General features: G+C 39.3%; 3 protein-coding genes across 8 annotated transcripts; 2 read left to right on the plus strand and 1 right to left on the minus strand.

The window, feature by feature from the left end:
- The first annotated feature begins 225 nt into the window (after positions 1-225).
- LOC111789624 (probable aldo-keto reductase 2) lies at positions 226-3,022 on the plus strand. The gene is made up of 4 exons (XM_023670257.1): positions 226-803; positions 1,794-1,966; positions 2,045-2,147; positions 2,458-3,022. Exons 1-4 carry the CDS (start codon positions 387-389, stop codon positions 2,797-2,799), a joined length of 1,035 nt encoding a protein of 344 aa, XP_023526025.1. The 5' UTR covers positions 226-386; the 3' UTR covers positions 2,800-3,022.
- An 84-nt stretch (positions 3,023-3,106) lies between these two features.
- On the minus strand, positions 3,107-5,273 carry LOC111789620 (probable xyloglucan galactosyltransferase GT12). Its single transcript, XM_023670252.1, has one exon. The coding sequence runs from the start codon at positions 4,907-4,909 to the stop codon at positions 3,278-3,280; it is 1,632 nt and encodes a 543-aa protein (XP_023526020.1). The 5' UTR covers positions 4,910-5,273; the 3' UTR covers positions 3,107-3,277.
- Positions 5,274-6,807: 1,534 nt separating this feature from the next.
- On the plus strand, positions 6,808-19,863 carry LOC111789616 (phosphoglucan, water dikinase, chloroplastic-like). 6 transcript variants are annotated; one of them, XM_023670245.1, is made up of 20 exons: positions 6,808-7,178; positions 7,259-7,522; positions 7,608-9,066; positions 9,991-10,077; positions 10,155-10,286; positions 10,368-10,493; positions 10,614-10,792; positions 12,728-12,812; positions 13,840-14,007; positions 14,094-14,146; positions 14,535-14,743; positions 15,849-15,967; positions 16,221-16,291; positions 16,381-16,498; positions 16,694-16,780; positions 16,924-17,010; positions 17,092-17,168; positions 17,258-17,456; positions 17,547-17,655; positions 18,640-19,863. In XM_023670245.1, the coding sequence occupies exons 2-20, from the start codon at positions 7,293-7,295 to the stop codon at positions 19,527-19,529; spliced, it is 4,485 nt and encodes a 1,494-aa protein (XP_023526013.1). In that variant the 5' UTR covers positions 6,808-7,178; positions 7,259-7,292; the 3' UTR covers positions 19,530-19,863. The 6 variants fall into 6 exon arrangements, with proteins under 6 accessions (XP_023526013.1, XP_023526014.1, XP_023526012.1 ...); XM_023670246.1 differs by having other exon boundaries at positions 6,808-7,166; XM_023670244.1 differs by having other exon boundaries at positions 6,808-6,992; positions 7,070-7,522.
- The last annotated feature ends 553 nt before the right edge of the window (positions 19,864-20,416 follow it).

Genomic DNA, 20,416 nt, shown 5'->3' on the forward strand with positions numbered 1-20,416 from the left:
AATATAAGAGTATTTTTTATGATTTAATCTGTCATTAAATTAAGATTAATAATTAAAAAAAGGCATGAATGTAATTATATGCATATAATAAATGTTTTAACTTATTTAAAAAATATGAATATTTATTTATTTAGTTTAAATATATATTTTGTAATTTTATTTCTTTTTATAATATTTCCCTAAAATTAGAAGCTTCTTATTTGGGTCGGCTTTGATATTTTAAATTTGATGGCCGGCAGGAAAAGGCAAAACGCGACTGCACCATCGAAGTATCGACCACCAACCCCCACTGCTATAAGTGTGGCTCAAACTCAGCCATTTATGCTCTGCTCCCTCACCTCCGACCACTTCTCTTCCCTCCGGCGACCTCATTCATCCGCACAAAAATGGCTTCTCAAGTTCCTAGAATCAAGCTCGGATCTCAAGGCCTCGAAGTGTCCGCACAGGGCCTCGGCTGCATGGGCATGTCCGCCTTCTACGGCCCCCCCAAGCCTGATTCCGACATGATTGCTTTAATCCACCATGCCGTCGAACGCGGCATCACTCACCTCGATACTTCCGACGTCTATGGCCCATTCACCAACGAAATCCTCGTTGGAAAGGCTCTTAAGGGCGGCGTCAGAGATAAGGTTGAATTGGCCACCAAATTCGGTATTAGTTTTGCTGATGGCAAGAGGGAGATACGCGGAGATCCGGCCTATGTAAGAGCCGCTTGCGAGGCCAGTTTGAAGCGCCTCGATGTCGATTGCATCGATCTCTATTACCAGCATCGGATTGACACGAGGGTTCCGATTGAAGTCACGGTTTGTTGCTTCTTCCTTCTACTCTGTTGCTGCTATGTTGTTTGGATTTGTATGATGAATCGTGTTGGTGTGAGTGGAGTATAACTAGTTCCTCTGGATTTGAATTGATTTTGCTCGCTTTCTATTATATACTGCGTTTTGGCATATTTTTCAGTAGGGGACTGGGACCTAATGTTAGGTGAAAGTACTTTGACTTCTATATCTTGATTTGGAAATGAAACCCCACATTTGCCCTAAATTTCTATCTCGAATTTGAAGGAGATCAAACACTCCTTCCCATCTCCAGAGGTAATATTAATTGATAATGGATAAAACCTTTGATCTTTCGAAGGCCTTCTCTTTCTTCCCAACCAATGTCAACCCACAACTGCAAAGAGATCTTAGGGTTTTCCTTTCCAACGTTTTCAACTTAATTTCTTGAATCATTACAATATCCGGACATTGCTTCTTGATAACACGTCCAAATCGATTTTCATTTATTTACGAGCAAACTGTGAGGAAGGATGTTCTTTTCACATTCATCTCTACTGCACATCAAGCAGCTGATACACCGAACAGCGCAATGTGGAACTGAATTTCTTATATCAATGTCCTAACTCACGTCATCATCTGGTTATTCATTTGAGGGGATGTACTCTAACTAAGCTGTTCTAGTTAGTTCTGGTTAGTTAAGTTTTAAACAATTTAAGTGTGAGATCCCACATCGGTTGGAGAGGGGAACGAAGCATTCCTCACAAGGATGTGGAAACCTCTCCCTAGCAAACACATTTTAAAATCTTGAGAGGAACCTCGGAGGGGAAAGCCCAAAGAGGATAATATCGGCTAGCTGTGGGCTTGAGCTGTTACATTAAGTGAGCTGTTAATTGCACTGATGAGCATAAATTTGTGTACAATTTATGTTTGAATGTGTAACAATTTTTACAAGTTGAGAAAGTTTTTCAGTCTTTCAACTTCTCATGATGACGTTTTCCCCCTTTTGTCTATGGAAAGATTGGAGAACTTAAGAAATTGGTGGAAGAAGGTAAACTGAAATACATAGGTTTATCTGAGGCTTCAGCTTCCACAATCAGAAGGGCACATGCTGTTCATCCAATAACAGCTGTGCAGCTTGAGTGGTCTTTGTGGTCAAGAGATGTTGAAGAAGAGATCATTCCTACTTGCAGGTGAGGATTTATTAATTCCAGTATCCACCTTTGTTCGATTGATTGTTGACCTCAATATTATTCTTTCAATTGTCAAAGGGAACTTGGCATTGGAATTGTGGCATACAGCCCTCTTGGACGAGGTTTCTTCTCATCTGGGCCCAAGCTTGTTGAAGGTCTCCGAAATAATGATTTCCGGAAGGTTTGCATCTAAATAGTAAATTGACTTTCATTTTATTTGAACGAATTTTAGGATCGTTTATGCAATATAAGTTAAGATCATATAATTTTAAAGATGATCAAACTATTACATCAAGTTTTAATGGTTTGTCACTTGAATTCTCGGTAGATATTGATTTCTAAAGTCTCTCTATTTTGTTGGTTCCCTTTTCACCTTACATCAAACGCTGAAGCTTAAATGTCAGGAACATGCTCTTCTGGTTAACTTCCAAGCTCAAGTTACTGAGATTCTGTTTCAATTGTCATTATTATTGTTTCTTTTTGCTGTATAGCATTTGCCACGGTTCCAAGGCGAAAATCTCGAGCACAATAGAACTGTATTTGAGAAGGTTAGCGCAATAGCAGAAAGAAAAGGGTGCACCTCATCGCAGCTGGCTCTGGCCTGGGTTCACCACCAAGGGAACGATGTGTGTCCAATTCCCGGAACAACTAAGATTGAAAATCTCAACCAGAACATTGGAGCTTTATCCGTTAAACTCACACCTGAAGAACTGGCCGAGCTCGAAGGCCTTGCTTCAGCTGATGCAGTCAAAGGCGATCGATATTCAAGCTCCCTGGCGACATGGAAGGACTCTGAGACACCACCCTTCTCTTCATGGAAAGCCTCTATCTAAGCTGCTTGGCATGGTATGGGCTTGTCATTGTGTTTTCAGAGTCTGCTGTCTGTGTGTTCTGTTATCGTTTTTCAATAAAAAGAATGTTTACCACCATCTTTTATTCAGCTGAAAGTTGACCAAAACGCCATGATTTGTCAACTGTCACTGGGACGATGGTCTTGTGTGTACTGTACTCGAACATGAGAAATGTTTATGACAATTGAGTTTTAGCTTGGGATTAGTAGAAAGTTTGGTACATTCTTGGGAATCAATCAGAAAATGGTGTGACCTAGTAGGGATGCAAGTCGAACCCACATATTCATCGAAGAACGGTTAAAATACTTTTAGATTAAGTTCATACAAGAATCAAAGACAAATTGAGAAAGATACCACCAAGAATCTCTCACAAACAAGCAATAGAACACCAGAAAAGTTGAACCAAAGGCATCATAATATCAAAACATCAGGAACTGATATCATAATTGCCATGTCTGTTTCATGTAAACCCAACCATTTCAAACTTTTTCAAGTTGATATCAGAAAAGCCAACGCTAGGATCTTTACCTTCCTCAATCACCTTCCTTACCCTCTTCACTCTCTCAAGAATCCTTTTAACTGCAACATCAAAACCATCCTCAAAATGCTCTAATCTCGATCTGGGGTCTGCATAAATCACCCTAGGAATCATTTTAACCACCTCTTCTCTCATCTCCAAGATTTTCTTGCTTGAAATTCTCTCCAAAACCTCACTAACATTCACCTCTTTTGCTTTGATCTTGTTTGAAGGAATGAAAACAGAGTATCTCTGGTGATCCTTTGGAAAGTACCAATTGTACTGTCCATAAGCAGTCCCTGGGTGAAATAAAACAGGTATACACCCTGCTAAAATGGCATCAAACATTGATCTTCTTGTAAAGGAATCCCCTGGTGGCTGCAAGCAGAAAACAGAGCTCATAAACGTGTTCATTACTGTAGCAGGGTCACTACATTTATTCTCTCCAGAGATACAGGCTAAAAAGAAGCAGTTCTTTGAAGCTTTGCACTGGTTTATGAGCTCCCCTCTAATGGAGGTTTCTTGTTTTGGCCTTGTTCCTCCGACAAAGGAGAAAAGGAATGGTCTTTTCTGTGTTGTAACCTTCCTCTGCCAGTCTATGATTTGGGAGTCCCTTGAAGGGTGGAAATCAGTGGGATATGGGATTGCTATATCATTGTTCCAATACGCTGTTTCTATTGTCAGCATCGTCGTGTTGTTGAGTTCTGGTAAAAACATGAGTTTTGAGCCCCAATCCGAGTCATTTTCGTCGTGTCTTCTATAATCCCAAGCGATTCTTCCTCCAATCAAGAAATGGTCTCTGCCCCACATGGCTTTCCACTCTGGTCTTTGTGATAGCCATTTAGCCAATTCAATTGGCCCTTTGTCCCTTACAGAGATATTGAATCCCCATAGATAAGGTCCAACATCAAGGCCTGCATAGAATGGCACAAAAATTGCTGCTGCTTTAGAGGAATCCTTTGTTAAGCACTTATATTGCTTCATTCTGTGATGAAAAATGACTTCCAAGGAGAATTGGCTGGTGTAAAACCAGCCTCTGTTAGTCAAATCTTGCAGGGAATTGTTCTGAACTTCTGGGCCTAATCCCATGTTATGCCACACAAATTTGCAAACTTCAGACCATTTCATATGAGGTAATTTGCAGTTCTGTACCAAATCTTCATTGAATTTCTTGGGAAGATTATGAATGTAAATGAATTTCCCTTGGCATGATGAGTCCTCTGCTTTGGCTTTTCTGGTTCTTCCTCTGCCATGAACAGCTCTTTTTCTTGATCTTCTGGCTGGACGTGAAATGGAAGAGGAGCTGTTATGAGTTTCTATTGGTTTTTGGTCAATTGAGGAGCTCGGAATCAGAGCTTTAATGGCTTCTTCTGTTGGTTTTTTATCAATGCAGGGGTTGGGTGATGAAGAAATGAATGAGGAATTAGGGAAGTCATTGGTTAAGAAGGTGGCTTCCTTTGTTCTTGATTCATACAAGGCAGAGTAATCAAAGAAGACAAATAAAGAGCATAAAATGAAGGAGATTAGTGCAACAGAAGAGATTGGATTAGTGCATTTTGGAACTATGATCTTCATTGTTCATCTGTTCTCAACGGAATCGTAACATACGTACTTACGAGCACAAGACAACTCTTGAACAAAATCACAACTTCGAGAGAGAGACGCCTCCTTCAAACGAGTTTAGTAATACGGTATAGGAAGACAGACGTCAAGCAACGATAACTATAGCGATCCTATGATAACGAACGTCGAAGAGGGATCTCTTTTCTAGTACGGAAGAAGAGAATCTGCTAGAAAAGACTGCAACAAGAAGGAATGAAAAGGGTTATTTTTATTTTATTTGTTGTTCAAAGGGAGGAAGTGAATAAAGCCATACAAGGCAAAATATTTAGGTCCTAAAATGAACATTCTAAACATATCCGTCCAATTATTTCTGCTTTCCTTTTTAATTCGATTGCTCGACAAACTTCCTTAACATCGAATCATTATAGATTTAGTATCAATCGTAATATCTGAAAAGTTTCGGGTTTATTTCGTTTCGATTTTATCATATCTTAAAATATCTGTTAGTGTTATGCTTTTCGATTCTCATTATTAATTTTTTTATTGTTTAGTTCAATAACATCTGAGGCCACGGTGGTCGAAAATATGTCTTAATTGTCTGGGTCAAGTTTAAATTAACACCGTTAATTATTTTTAATAAATGATTTATGAGGTTTTCAGCTTTATAATATTTCAATATTGTAGCTCGAGATTAACTAGTTAAATTTTGTTCAAATTGATACTGAAAACAAATTGATACTGAAAACGAGTAATTTAGAAATAAAATGAGATATACCAATAAAAAATAAAATATTTTAAATGTTAGATTCCGAAAAGATTATATTTTATTTGGAAATAAATAACTAAAATATTTGAAGAATGGTAAAAAATTTTGTTTTTTTCTTTTTTAAATGTTAAAAATGCAAAGAAAATTAGGATACTCGGTAAATAGAGGAATCCTTTTAATTTCGTAATGGTTTATTTTAAAGTCCGTCCATTACTCGTTTATCATAACAAAAAAAAGTGGGATCGTTGACTTTAGAGAAGTAAGCGAACGACCATCGATAAGCTGCTTCAATATCGGCACCATTCTTTATCTATCGTAGAAGAAGACGAAAGTGAACTCTTTTCGTGAGTAATAGGTATATTTACTTATTTTCTTAGGATTAGAGGTTCAAATCTTCTTACCCGACTTGTTGTACTCGTAAGTATATTATTTATTATCATCAATTAGGGAAACTAAATCTCACCGTCCAACACTCATCTAAGAACCTATCACAACTTACTACTGAACTCGGGAAAATGTAGCTCTATCTACCCAATTAAACTTCTAGGGTCGAAGAACGATCCTTACTCATATACTAAGCAAGTCAATTATCTTAACAAAGTCTCAATAAAACACGATAGAATAGTCAAATATCAACTTATTTTACTAGCTCATTCATGTTTATCCAAGTCAACCATACAAGTATGTTTACGTAAGAAATCCGAAATGGATACTTACAATGTTCGAGAAGTTTTAGGTCTCAGATCTCCTCCTTCCTCCCGCTCAATTTCCTCCGATTTTCTCAATTAGTTCCTAAACAGCCCATCGTGCAGGCCTCCCGCTTGGGCCCGCTATGCCAAAAGAGAGAGAAATCCCATTACTCTCTTTCCTTTTTTTCGCCTCCATGCTGCCACACGGGAGAGACATGGAGACGGAAAAAAGGGGATGCTATCAACTTGTTCCGACCTACGATAATAAGCTCATAAGCTTAGTCTTACTTTATTGTCGAGAAACAAAAGAAGACTTTCATCTCCAAGTTTAGTTCAGATGTAGCTCGATTCTTCTTCTGTGTGATGCAGTGTTGTCGACTACCAAATAAACAAAAGATTAAAAAAAAAAATAAAAAAAAAAAGAGGTCAAAAAGTCGTTTTTTTCCCCTTTTCTAAATCAGTATATCGTGTCAAAAATTTCTGGAAGGCTGCGGATTGATTTTGCGGTTCATAGCTCTTTCATCATCCGCTCCAGTAAGGAAAAACAACGTCTAAGCACATGCGTCGCCTCAGACAAAGAGTGGACGGATTGGGATTTTGGGAAGCGTCTTTTCGCCTTTGGCTTCTAGCTCTGTCTTCTGTATGCTTATTGCCTTGTCTTTTATATGAAAATATTTGTATAATTATCATCAGTTTCGTGATTCTTGTTAAATTCAGTGGCTAAGGTGCGATTCATTGCCACATTCAATCTGGAGATTGATTGATTGATTGCCTCATAATTAGAAAATATCTTCCATCCATTGCGAACTCGGAAGTACAATCTCGAGTTAACTCACTTTCTCTATCTCTGTTTCTGTTCTTTCTCGCTTGAAGCAATTAACTATGTTGAGTTGGGAATGCCTGCAGTGATACCAGTGGCACTTCGCTCCTTGGAGGAATAATGGGTTCTATTCGCGCTCCGCATTGTTCTATAACTTCTTCGCATATTCATTTGTGTAATAGGTTCCCACTCCCACGTACTTTGAATTGCCACCACCATCACCAGCTGCAGTGCCGTAAAAACCCTTTTCATTTGACTATTTTTTCCGAACCTGGGTGTCTTTCTTCTTTTTGTAATTATAATAGACAGGTCGTCAGTGGGGCTTTCTCTGCTTCTCAAGGAACTATCAGGTTAAGTGGGCTATCTTTTGAGGTGTTCTTTTATTGCTTCACCCGATTAATGCGATGATCACGAAATGGTGTTGGTTTTTAACAGGGAAGATGTAGAGCAAAAGATGACTGGGGAACTGGGAAGTGGCGGGAAGGTTCTTCTGAAGGTGAGGTTGGCTCACCAAGTTGAATTTGGGGAGTCTGTAGCAATTCTAGGGTCATCTGAAGAATTGGGCTCTTGGAAGAATTGTGTTCTTCTGAATTGGAGTGAGGATGGGTGGGTTTGCGATTTAGAGCTTAGAGGGGATGAGCAAGTCGAGTTCAAGTTCGTCATTGTGGGAAAGGATGGGAGTGTGTTGTGGGAATCTGGAGATAACCGGGTTCTCCATCTGCCTAAGATAGGGAAATTTAGCTCAGTTTATCAATGGAATCAAACTGGTGAGGCTGTTGAAATGTTGGCTTTGGATGTTGAAGAGGTTAGTGAAGAAGATGAAATATTGCCTTTGGACGTAGAGGAGGTTAGTGAAGGAGATAAAATGTTGGCTTTGGATGTAGAGGAGGTTAGTGAAGAAGATGAAATGTTGCCTTTGGATGTAGAGGAGGTTAGTGGAGGAGATAAGATGTTGGCTTTGAATGTAGAGGAGGTTAGTGAAGGAGATAAGATGTTGGCTTTGGATGTAGAGGAGGTTAGTGAAGGAGATAAAATGTTGGCTTTGGATGTACAGGAGGTTTGCGAAGGAGATAAAATGTTGGCTTTGGATGTAGAGGAGGTTAGTGAAGGAGATCAAATGTTGGCTTTGGATGTACAGGAGGTTAGCGAAGGAGATAAAATGTTGGCTTTGGGTGTCGAGGAGGTTAGTGAAGGAGATAAAATGTTGGCTTTGGGTGTCGAGGAGGTTAGTGGAGGAGATAAAATGTTGCCTTTGGGTGTCGAGGAGGTTAGCGAAGGAGATAAAGGGTTGCCTTTGGATGTAGAGGAGATTAGTGAAGGAGATAAAATGTTGCCTTTGGATGTAGTGAAGGTTAGTGAAGGAGATGAAATGTTGCCCCTGAAAGCAGAAGAGATTAATGGGGATGGAACGTCTCCTTTGGATGCAAAGGATTTCACTGAAGGAAATGAAACATCGCCTTCGGATGCAAAGGAGATTGCTGAAGGAGATACAACCTTGCCTTCAGATACAATGGAAATCGCTGAAGGAGATACAACCTTGCCTTCGGATGCAAAGGATATTAATGAAGGAGAAGAAACTTTGTCTTTTGATTCAAAGGGGATCGAAGAAGGAAATGAAACGTTGCCACTGGATGCAAAAGAGGTCAACAAAGGAGATGAAATGTTCCCTTTTAATGTGAAGGGGATCGACGAGGGAGATGAAAAGGACAGGGATGTTGAAGCTGGCAATGGGCCTTTGGTAGAAGATGAGGCCAGTCCTTTTGTTGGGCAGTGGAAAGGGAATCTGGTACACCCCAACCGGGAATCTGAGGGGATTTGGGACACTTCTGGTCTTGAGGGGTTAGCTCTACAGTTGGTAGAAGGAGAGAAAAATGCCAGGAATTGGTGGAGAAAGGTATTTTAACAGACCCGTCTTTTTTTCTTCTTTTTATTTTGAGTTCGGCTGATAGATGTGTATGTCTGATGATCTTTATGCCTTTCTTTAGTCTATCTTGTTTTATTTCTTTGAAACCAACCTGGCTTCTAATGTAGTGTTGGATATGTGTCTGTTTACGTGTGTTTAATCAATTACAAAGAATGAGATTCTTACTTGTTAGAGTGCTTACCCTTTAGGCTCTGTAAATACATTAGTTGCTGGTCCTTTGTAGGAGCAAAGCCAAGTACAACATCCTTATGAACAACTTGTCAGCCTTGGGTACATTTTTAATGCTTTTATAAGTCATTTGATCTTGTAAGTCATTAGTTTAACTTTTGGGACGTGTCATTTGAGTGGTGACTAGATTATTAGGTTTAACTAGTAGGGAGAGTAGTGTGATGGAGATGAGGATGAGCAAGAGCTCAAACCGAGTCTTAGGGTCACCCACCTTTGAGTGGCTAAGCTACATATCTGTGCTTAAGAAGAGTGAGCCTTGTTATGTGATTGAAAATGAGATAAGACTATTTAATGCATTTGATAGCTATACTTCCCTTTGTGATTAACACTAATTAGGATGGCTTCTAGTAATTTCAATCGATTTATAGATAAGTGTCTCTTTCAAAAGAAAAAAGAAGAGAAAAGGTTCGTTTAAGCCGCTGACAGACTAGCTAATTCAGTATACCCAATGAAGAAAAGACCACTTTTTTTTACGAGAATAAAACAAAGGATCTTATTAACGAACTTTTAGTTAGTAGTCCAACCCTAATGAAGAGAAAAGAAAGTCATATGATGTCCTTTTGGCTTTCAAATTTTAGCATGGATCAGAATTCACTATGTACTTCATTTTGACAAAATTATCAAAACCTATCCTCCTGATATATTCTCCAACTTTTACTTGTGCAGCTTGAAGTTGTGCGTGAATTATTAGTCGAAAATGTGCACGCTGAGGAGTGCCTGGAGTCATTGATATATTCTGCTATCTACCTTAAGGTTCTCTTCAATATCTTGTTTTAGTAATCATTTTTCTTATTCCGTACTCCTATATTCTCAAGATCGTTCTTGTTTAGTGGATAAATACAGGTCAAATCCCTTGTCTTGAAGATGGGGGTCATCACTGGCCAGATAGGCATGCTGAAACTTCTAGGATTATATTTCGCGAACTAGAACGATCGTTGTCCAAGAAAGATATTTCTCCCCAGGTGGTCTACTTCTACTACTAGCTTCTTTGTTTTGATCTCTTTTTTCAGCTAAAACTTGTTTTCTTTTCTTTTCACATTCAGGCATCTCTCGTAGTCCGAAAAATTCATCCATGTTTGCCGTCTATTAAATCAGAATTTACTGCATCTGTTCCTTTAACACGTATACGAGATATTGCTCATCAGAACGATATCCCTCATGATCTCAAGGTAATGCTTTGAAGACCTCTCAATGTCAGAGTAAGATAGATTTTTCTTTCGCTAGTGATTCCTATTGGATCATTGGAGAGTACAATTTATATGTTTTTTTACTGAAGTTTCATTTTTCAGGAAGAAATCAAACATACAATACAAAACAAGCTTCATCGCAATGCTGGCCCAGAGGACTTACTTGCCACAGAAGCAATGCTTACAAGGATAACCAAAAACCCTGGAGAATATAGTGAAGTCTTTATAGAGCAGTTCAAAATATTCTACCAAGAATTGAAAGATTTCTTCAATGCTGGGAGGTCAGATAAGGAATCCCATTACTTGCCTTTCTTCATCGCGTTTTTCTTAGATATTTATGTTTGATGTGCTGCATGTACTGTAATATATATATGAAATGTACTAGTTGGCATATTTCTTTTCACTACATGCATTCAAGCTGCTTATATTTCTGTCATCTATGGCTAAAATCGATGCAACCACACCAATTTGATAGGAGTTGGAAAATTTAAATGAAAATAGTATTAAATACTTGAAGAAAATATAGTAAAATATCTAAATAAATTCAAGGAACTTGGAGATCTCCCTCTTTGAGTATAACTCAAGCTTTAACAATTAAACTGTGAGATCCCACGTTGGTTGAGGAGGAGAACGGAGCATTCTTTATAAGGGTGTCGAAACCTCTCCCTAGAAGACGTGTTTTAAAAACCTTGAGAGGAAGCCAAAGAGGAAAGCCCAAAGAGGACAATATCTGTTAGTGGTGGGCTTGGGCCGTTACAAATGGTATCAAAGCTAGACATTCGGGCGATGTGCCAGCAAGGAGGCTGAGCCCCGAAGGGGGGTGAACACGAGGCAGTGTGTCAGCAAGGACGCTGGGCCCCGAAGGGGTGTGGATTGGGGGGTAGTCCCACATCGATTGGAGAAGGGAACGAGTGTTAGAGAGGATGACGGGCCCCGAAAGGGGGTGGATTCTGAGATTCCACATCGGTTGGGGAGGATAACAATGCATTCTTTATAAGAGTGTGGAAACCTCTCCCTAGCAAATGCATTTTAAAAACCTTAAGGGGAAGCCCAAATGGAAAGTCCAAAGAGGACAATATCTGCTAGCGGTGGGCTTGGGCCATTATATAAATTATTTTTGAAAAACTTTCCCACTTATTGTGGCTTGCATATCTTCCATATCTTCTCCTTATGTCATGGATGTAATAGAGGACAGCAATGTATTAGGAAGTTATGTTCAGTAACAATAAAATGAAGCATGATTATTTTTATTACAGAAAAGCTCAAGAGTGATCCATGCCAAATCTTTGAGATCATATCTTTTATCATCAAGGCGGACTTTCACATTGACAGCCTAAGTAGTAATAAGAACTGTTGTGCCTTTATAAGAATTCACATTNATTCCCCCCCCCCCCCCCTTCTCTATCTCTCTCTTATGCATTATTGTGATCTTGTATTGATATTAAATGCATGTACACCGTTTTTGGACTGATAGGCTACATCTTCAATGCTCAATTTGTCAAATTAAAACTTGATAACTAATATGAAATTATTACAATCCTTGAGAATAGTTCTGTAGCGGCCCAAGCACACCGCTAGCAGATATTGTCCTCTTTGGGATTTCCCTTTCGAGCTTCCCCTCAAGGCTTTAAAACGCGTATGCTAGGGAAACGTTTCCACACTCTTAAAAAGGGTGTTTCGTTCTCCTCCCCAACTAATGTGGGATATCACAATCCACCCCCCTTCAGGGCCCAGTGTCCTCGCTGGCACTCGTTCCTTTCTCCAATCGATGTGGGACCCCCACCAAATCCATTCCCTTCGGGGCCCAGCGTCCTTACTGGCACACCGCCTCGCCTACCCCCCTTCGGGGAACAGCCTCCTCGCTGGCACATCGTTCGGTACCTGGCTTTGATATCATTTGTAACAGCCCAAAGCACACCACTAGCAAATATTGTCTTCTTTGGGCTTTCCCTTTTGGGCTTCCCCTCAGGCTTTAAAACGTGTCTACTAGGGAAAGGTTTCCACACCCTTATAAAGGGTATTTCGTTCTCCTCCCCAACCAATGTGAGATATCACAAGTTCAATGTAAAAGTTTTTTCATCTTGGGGCTAAGATGTCTTTTCACTTCTTTAAACAAGTTCGTTGAAATCCTGTAACATGTCTATGCTGAGTCAATTTATAGTGCAAATCCAATACCAATACTCTTTCTGCAAATGAGAATTTCGTGCTATTTTCAGCCTTGCAGAACAACTTGAATCAATCAAGGAGTCTGTTGATGGACATGGCTTGTCGGCTCTTGCCTACTTCTTGGAGTGCAAAAAGGTGATATGTTGTCTTGTTAAATTTGTTTTTTAATAGGAAACCTAAACATTTAATTCACGTTAAATTTGTTGATATTAGATGCAATTATTAACTCTTGTTTAAGATACTATCAGTTGGAACATTATCTTCTCATATGCATATGAGCTTTCGTTTCGGCAATTTGCAATTTGGTTCTTGCGGTTCAAGTTTGGTTGCATTTGAGTCCCTGAGTTTTCATACTCGACATTTTAATCCATGAGGCTTAGAAAAACGGTTGTGGTCCTTGCTTTTAGTTTTACATTATTGTAGCTAATAGAAAGGTGATTAGATTTTTTTTTTTTAAATTCTTAAGCCAACGTGACAATTTTAAATTAAAACTTTTCTTCTTTGTATTTTCTCTCTTCCTTTCTATTTCCTTTCTCATCCTCCCCCACAGCCACCAACCTCATTGTTGCTGTCACCTGTCGTTGCCACCACTCTTTGGTCTGAAATGAGGGAGAGATCCCTCGTTTTGGATCGAAGGGAAGGCCACCAACCTCGTCGTCGCTGTCACCAATCATTGTCACCACTCTTTGATCTGAAATGAAGGAGAGATCCCTCGTTTTGGATCAAAGGGAGGTGGCGATGATGGGCGACATCGACAAGGTTGGTTGAAGTGGAGAGGATGAGGAAGGAAAGAGAAGGATGGGTAGGGGAGAGAGAGAAGAGAAAGAAGGAAATTTAAAAAAAATGGTATCAAAATATTTATTTTTATTTGAGTTTTAAAAAATTAAAAGATTAATTTTAATAAAGAAAAGTCATGTCAACTTAAGAAAATATACTAAAAGAACATCCAATCAACTTTCTATTAGTAATGGGAAGTTGATGGCAGGGACCAAAAAAAACCAATTTCCCTAACCTTAGGGATCAAAATGTTGGGTTTGAAAACTCAGAAAAATTGTATCTTTTCCATACTTTTCTATTGACATTGTTTCTTGTAATTCAAGGATATTGATGAAAAGGTTCAGATTGCTTAATAGGCCTTGCTCGTATGGTATTTTATTTCCAGAACTTGGATGCTGCAGATGAGTTGGGCAGTTCTTTCCAAAACCAAGGCACTGCCCTGGTTTTCAAAACCATTCAATCATTGAATGCTTTGAGAGAAATACTCATAAGAGGTCTTGAAAGTGGCTTGAGAAATGATGCTTCTGATACAGCAATAGCCATGCGGCAAAAAGTAAGCCAATTGAAAGTATTTATTTATAAAATCAATCAAGTTAGGATTCAAACAGCTCTTATTTTCCACCTTTTGTGCAAGTGCAGTGGCGTCTTTGTGAGATCGGGCTTGAGGACTATTTGTTTGTTCTTCTTAGCAGGTACATATTTTTCAGGCTTCCTAGAGCCTTTTTTCTTGTCTTTTGTAGAGGCCTACAGTACATGGTGAATTGAATTGCTTGTAAAGCATTTATGTTATAGAGTTCCCTAGGAAATATGTGAAGTGGCGAGCCTGTTTATACTACATAACTTTTACTCACTCGACCGGACTCGGAGATAAGGTTGACCGTAGTTGGAAGAGGCAGTAGAGTCCTACAAGTGAAAACTTTTTGTTGTTTTTAAGCATAGGTATCTTTTGGATCTTTATCCCTGTTTAGGCCATCCTAATTTCTTGAAAGTTGTGAAAGCATTTTAGGGAAACATTTTGATTTACTAAAAGCTTAAAGTTGAGTTATTCCGATGGTCTAAAATTATCACTGATGTTATTAGATTTATAAATGTGATGGAGGCAACAAGGGGTGGTGATATGCTGGTAGAAAATGTGAAGTCAAAGAATGTAAGCTATTGGAATGAACCACTGGATGCCATTATTTTTGGTACTCATCAGCTGGGCTTATCTGGTTGGAAGCCAGAAGAGTGCGTGGCTATCGTAAATGAGATTCGTGCTTGGAAGGAGAGAGGTCTCGCTGAAAGGGAAGGTAATTGTTGTCTTTAGCATAGCATAAAAAAAGAATGGGTTTCTTCTTTCTGCTTAAAATTAACAAGATCAGAAATGGACTTATTGTTTCTTTATTTATTTATTTGTTATTGGGAAAAAGAAATACTTCGGTATAATTATACCTCACTCTTTGCAAATTAGGAAGGTCTTTTGTAAACACCCCCTTTGTAAATTTCAATCATCAATGAAATTGTCTCTTATAAAAAATATATATTCGACAAATAAGTACAAAAAGAAGTTTTGAACACTTTAGTTTAAGTGTTCCAACAACGGTTGATCATATATCTACACGTGTCTGACGTCTTTACTGTGCTTAATAAATGTGCAACTGTAATGGCCCAAGTCCACCACTAGCAGATATTGTCCTTTTTTAGTTTTCCCTTTTGGGCTTACCTTCAAGGTTTTCAAAACGCATATGCTAGGGAGAGGTTTCCACACGCTTATAAAGGGTGTTTTGTTCTCCTCCCCAACCAATGTGGGATATCACAATCCACTCCCATTCAGGGCCCAGCGTTCTCATTGGCACTCATTCCTTTCTCTAATCGATGTGGGACCTCCACCAAATCCACCCCCTTCGGGGCCCAGCATCCTTGCTGGCACTCCGCCTCGTGTCAACCCCCTCTTCGGGAAACAGCCTCCTCGCTGGCACATCATTCGGTGTCTGGCTCTGATACCATTTGTAACGGCCCAAGCCCATCGCTAGCAGATATTGTCCTCTTTGGGCTTTCACTTTCGGGCTTACCCTCAAGGTTTTTAAAACACGTCTACTAGGGAAAGGTAAACACACTTATAAATGGTGTTTCGTTCTCACCCCAACCGATATGAGATATCACAGCAATGCATATCCAACTAATTTCTGGCACAAATTTTATTTGTTCAATAAATGTTGGATATGTATTTGTTGTGCTTAACCAAGTTCTAACACACTTCTAACAAATATGGGTGTCCTATTTATATTATGTAGGACTCTTTACCCATATTAAGGTGTTCATGCTTAGTAGCTCTAAATCAATTGCATTTCTATGACTGACTTGATTTATATGATCAGCTAACCACCTTATGAATTTGTTATTTTTCTTATCAAGGAAGTGAAGATGGCCCAACTATCTGGGGATTGAGGCTTAAGGCTACTCTTGATAGAACAAGGAGGCTGACTGAGGAATATTCTGAAGCGCTTCTTCAAATATTCCCTGAGAAAGTTAAGGTACAAATACATCTGTTTATCATAAACACGACAAGAACTACTTGATGAGATGGTAATGTGCTGAACCATGAACTCAACCAATCTATTTCTGTGTGGTTTTGCGGGCAAAAGTAAATTTATAAATAGCTATTGTTTCTGTGGAATATCATCCGTTTAAGTACAACCTTGGTCTTAGACTGCTGTAGAGGATTATATGGTTCTTCTTGTCTTGTGCATGACGTAACGTAGAATCTGTAATTGGCGTTCATTTCAGATGCTTGGAAAAGCGTTTGGGATCCCTGAAAACAGCGTGAGAACATATACTGAAGCTGAAATTCGTGCTAGGTATAACGGTTTGGGTAATTTTATTCTATTCCTCTTTATTACCGTTCGTTGACCATGAGTTGATGCTGAAGTCTGTCGGGAAACTCTAGCGTAATTTTTCAGGTATCGAAGCTATGCACGATTCTTTTGAAAGCAATCAGAACCGCACTTGGATTGCAGGGTTGGGATGTTCTTGTGCCAGGATCTGTTGAAGGAACATTTGTTCAGGTGCTCATGTGTTTATTTGTTTCACAAGAATTAAGTATTTGAAGTGAAATGAAGTTCGTAAAGAAGTTGAGCGAGGCTCGTCACAAACATTGCAATCTATCTATCATTTTAACACATTAAAACACGTCTATGCTGGAAATTGCACATAACTTTGCCTGCAACCCAAATATTATGTAATTGCGAGTATTTCTTCAGGTTGAGAGGATTGTCCCAGGGTCTCTTCCAACATCCATAGAAGGGCCTGTTATTCTTATGGTTAACAAAGCCGATGGCGATGAAGAGGTTCAAAGCTTATATCCCTTTCGCTCACCCTATTTATGGCGTCGTTATCGTTTTGCTCCTCTTTCTAATGATATTGATGGTATTAGAATGCTCCTCCATGAAGGAAAATAAAATAAAATGTTGTTAAAGTTGATGATTTGCAGATAACAGCTGCTGGGAGCAACATAACAGGAGTTGTGCTACTACAGGAACTACCTCATTTATCTCATCTTGGTGTAAGGGCTCGACAAGTAAGGGCAGCCTCTCTAAAATAGTGCCTTTTTCAAACGCTGTTGTACAGTATCAACGAACAATGCGTGTCGGCTTTGTAGGAAAAAGTTGTATTTGTTACATGTGAGGACGACGAAAGAATTTCTGTTCTGCAGAAACTTCGCGGGAATTTTGTGAGGTTGTATGGTTTTTGGTTCATGTTCTTGTTCATGGGTGATTGTAGGGTGATGCTTAACGAAGTGTTATGTTTTTTGTTGAGATGTGTAGGATGGAAGCATCGGCAACTTCTGTTCATATATATCCTCCATCAGATACAAGCACTGATAACTTTCCTGCCAGAACTGCTCCAGACGAGTATGTGTTTAGTTTTGAAAAGTCCAGTATGCAAGACCCCTTATTACCTGCCTCTGGAGCTCCTTACCCGACACTGGTGACGTATAATGCAGTCAAATCGTTCCTCAATGACGTTTGGACATTGGACACGTCTTCCTTTTTTTTTTTCTTCTCTCAGTATATCGATTTTTCTCTAAATTAGTGATGGTTGAACTTTGTCTAGGGAATTTCTTCTGGAGTGGTACAGCTTGCTGATGCAGATGCTCGAATTGCAGGAGCAAAAGCTGCCATTTGTGGTCGTTTGGCTTCTTTGGCTGCCATCTCTGATAAAGGTAAATTTTGGATCTAATTTTTTTCCCTTAAATTTGTCTTTGAAGAAACTAGGTTTGAGTTGTAATATTCCACCTCTAATGAACCGGTATGAAGTCCTAACATAGGCAGCCATGCATAAGGAAATTTTCTGTTAATTACATCATGAAAGTATATGAATTTCTTAGAAAAATCCGCGCCTGTCCCATTGTAAGATCCTACAACAGTCGAAGGAGGGAACGAAACGTTCCTTAACCTTTCCCTAGCAGACACGTTTTAAAACTTTGAGGGGAAGTTTGGAAGGGAAAGCCCAAAAAGGACAATATCTACTGGCAGAAGGCTTGAGCTATTACAAATGGTATTAGAGCCAGGCACTAGGCGGTGTGCCAACGAGGACACAAGGCCCCCAAGGGGGTGGATTGTGAGATCCCACGTTGGTTGGAGAGAAGAACAAAGCATTTCTTATTAAGGTGTGGAAACCTCTCCCTAGTAGACCTGTTTTAAAACCTCGAGGGAAAGCCTGAAAGGGAAAGTCCAAAGAGGACAATATCTGCTAGCTGTGGGCTTGGGCTGTTACAAATGGTACAAAACCAGACACTTGCGCTTCCAAGGGGGTGGATTGTGAGATCCCACATCGGTTGAAGAGGAGAACGAAGCGTTCCTTATAAGGGTATGAAAATCTCTCCCTAGTAGACGAATTTTAGAACTTTGAAGGGAAGCCCAAAAAGGAAACCCAAAGAGGGGGAAGTCCAAAAAGGAAACCCAAAGAGGACAATATCGGCTAGCAATGGGCTTGGGCTTGGGCTTTTACACCCGTAGTCTTAGAGCTTAAAGACTCTCGAGACATCAAAGGTTTTCCTTATTTGCTCCCCCAAAGATGAAGCGAATGGATTTCTATTCCGTTAATTGTCATTTTCGACGCGCTGGGCTAAATTTCATTCCAAACTTATTATTATTTCAATTCCAGCACTTTATTATTTTACACATAACCAGACGTTGGTTGGCAGGTTTTACAAGTCTACAAATTCCAGCTGCGTTTCGAGTTCCTGCAGGTGCAGTGATTCCATTTGGTTCTATGGAATTAGCACTCACTCAAACTAATTCCATGGAAAAGTTCATATCTATTTTGGAACAAATCGAAACAGCAAAAGTAGGAGTGGAACTAGATGAACTTTGCAAACAACTCCATGACTTGGTGTCTTCTCTGCAATTGACACAAGACATAATTGATAGTTTAGGGACAATATTTCCTGAAGATGCACGCTTAATCGTCCGTTCGAGTGCGAATCTCGAGGATTTGGCTGGCATGTCAGCTGCTGGACTTTACGAGTCAATTCCAAATGTAAGTTTGAGAGATCCAACTGTTTTTAGAAACGCTGTAAGCGAAGTATGGGCGTCGTTGTACACTCGAAGAGCAGTTCTAAGCAGACGAGCTGCTGGAGTACCTCAGAAGGATGCTTTAATGGCAGTACTGGTACAAGAACTGCTTTCTCCTGAATTATCATTTGTTCTGCACACATACAGCCCAACCAACCAAAATGGCAAGTATGTTGAGGCTGAAATTGCCTGTGGACTTGGCGAAATTCTAGCGTCTGGCGCCCGTGGCACGCCGTGGCGACTTTCGTCCGGGAAGTTTGATGGTTTAGTACAAACACTGGCCTTTGCAAACTTCAGTGATGAACTAAGAGTTCTTGCTGATGGTCAAATGGCACGTTTTACTGTAGATTACAGCAAAAAGCCATTGTCTATCGACCCGAAATTTCGTAAGCAGCTAGGTCGACGTCTTTGCTCTGTTGGGTATTTCTTGGAATGCAAGTTTGCCTGCCCACAGGACGTCGAAGGCTGCGTCGTCGGGGATGACATTTATATTGTCCAAGCACGCCCGCAGCCATTGTAGAACGTTCAATGTTTTTAATGGCCAAGTTCTTGGAGCCAGAGAGATGAAATGGTGAAGTTAGAAAATATCATTCTGTCTGGGCCTAAATGCATATAGGTAATCTTAGTATGGTTTGAGCCGAAGAAATAATGTCACTCGATCATTATCAAATCGATTACATTATTTCTTATGTTTGTAAAGATCTCACCAGAGCGCCTTATACAACCAAATAGGCCATAAAGTAGATCGGAATTATTTTCTGCAAGTCCATAAGAAGTGATCTTATTTTTTTCATCGTCTGAGTAGAGACTAAAAGTCTTGAACGACCGATCCAGTAAAATTATGTTCGAGTCAATTATTAATATGATACAAATTTTCTGGGTAAATTTCTTAATAGGCCATAAATTATCATCGTCTGGGTAAATTTTTTTTCATCGTCTTATCTATAATAAATAAAACTATGAATGTAAAAAGTTGGAATCTTGCCACAATCATAGCATTTTTTTTTAATTATTTTCGTCTTGAACCATAAAATTATGTTCGAGTCAATTATTAATATGATACAAATAGGACCCTTCGTGAAGCCTCTTTTAAAATTTGCATTCAATGCTAAGACAAGCTAGACCCCATAATAGAGAAATTCATTAACTATTTAGGCATAAATACACGAGTCTATTTTATCATTTGAACAATGAACCCTAGCTCTGTAACCTCAATGCGAGAGAACATCTTTCAGCACTCGGGACAAGATTGGTAAGCACACATACCCAACTCGACCATCAAAATTATAGAGCTTGTCGTTTGTTTCTATTACAGTCACGAACCTGTTGCAATCGGTCACAAATTTCTTCATTAAATATCATATGAATTTGGTTGATTCCTATAGACTAAACTATGTTATATCTAAT

The sequence above is a fragment of the Cucurbita pepo genome, chromosome LG03 (assembly GCF_002806865.2).
Source record: "Cucurbita pepo subsp. pepo cultivar mu-cu-16 chromosome LG03, ASM280686v2, whole genome shotgun sequence".
NCBI classification, from domain to species: Eukaryota; Viridiplantae; Streptophyta; class Magnoliopsida; order Cucurbitales; family Cucurbitaceae; genus Cucurbita; species Cucurbita pepo.

Coding starts and splice junctions, on each gene's coding strand:
- LOC111789624 (XM_023670257.1), top strand. CDS start 387: ATGGCTTCTCAAGTTCCTAGAATCAAGCTCGGATCTCAAGGCCTCGAA. Junction 804..1,793: donor GGGTTCCGATTGAAGTCACG/GTTTGTTGCTTC, acceptor GTCTATGGAAAG/ATTGGAGAACTTAAGAAATT. Junction 1,967..2,044: donor GAGATCATTCCTACTTGCAG/GTGAGGATTTAT, acceptor CAATTGTCAAAG/GGAACTTGGCATTGGAATTG.
- LOC111789620 (XM_023670252.1), bottom strand. CDS start 4,909: ATGAAGATCATAGTTCCAAAATGCACTAATCCAATCTCTTCTGTTGCA.
- LOC111789616 (XM_023670243.1), top strand. CDS start 7,293: ATGGGTTCTATTCGCGCTCCGCATTGTTCTATAACTTCTTCGCATATT. Junction 7,523..7,607: donor GCTTCTCAAGGAACTATCAG/GTTAAGTGGGCT, acceptor GGTTTTTAACAG/GGAAGATGTAGAGCAAAAGA. Junction 10,287..10,367: donor AGAAAGATATTTCTCCCCAG/GTGGTCTACTTC, acceptor TTTCACATTCAG/GCATCTCTCGTAGTCCGAAA.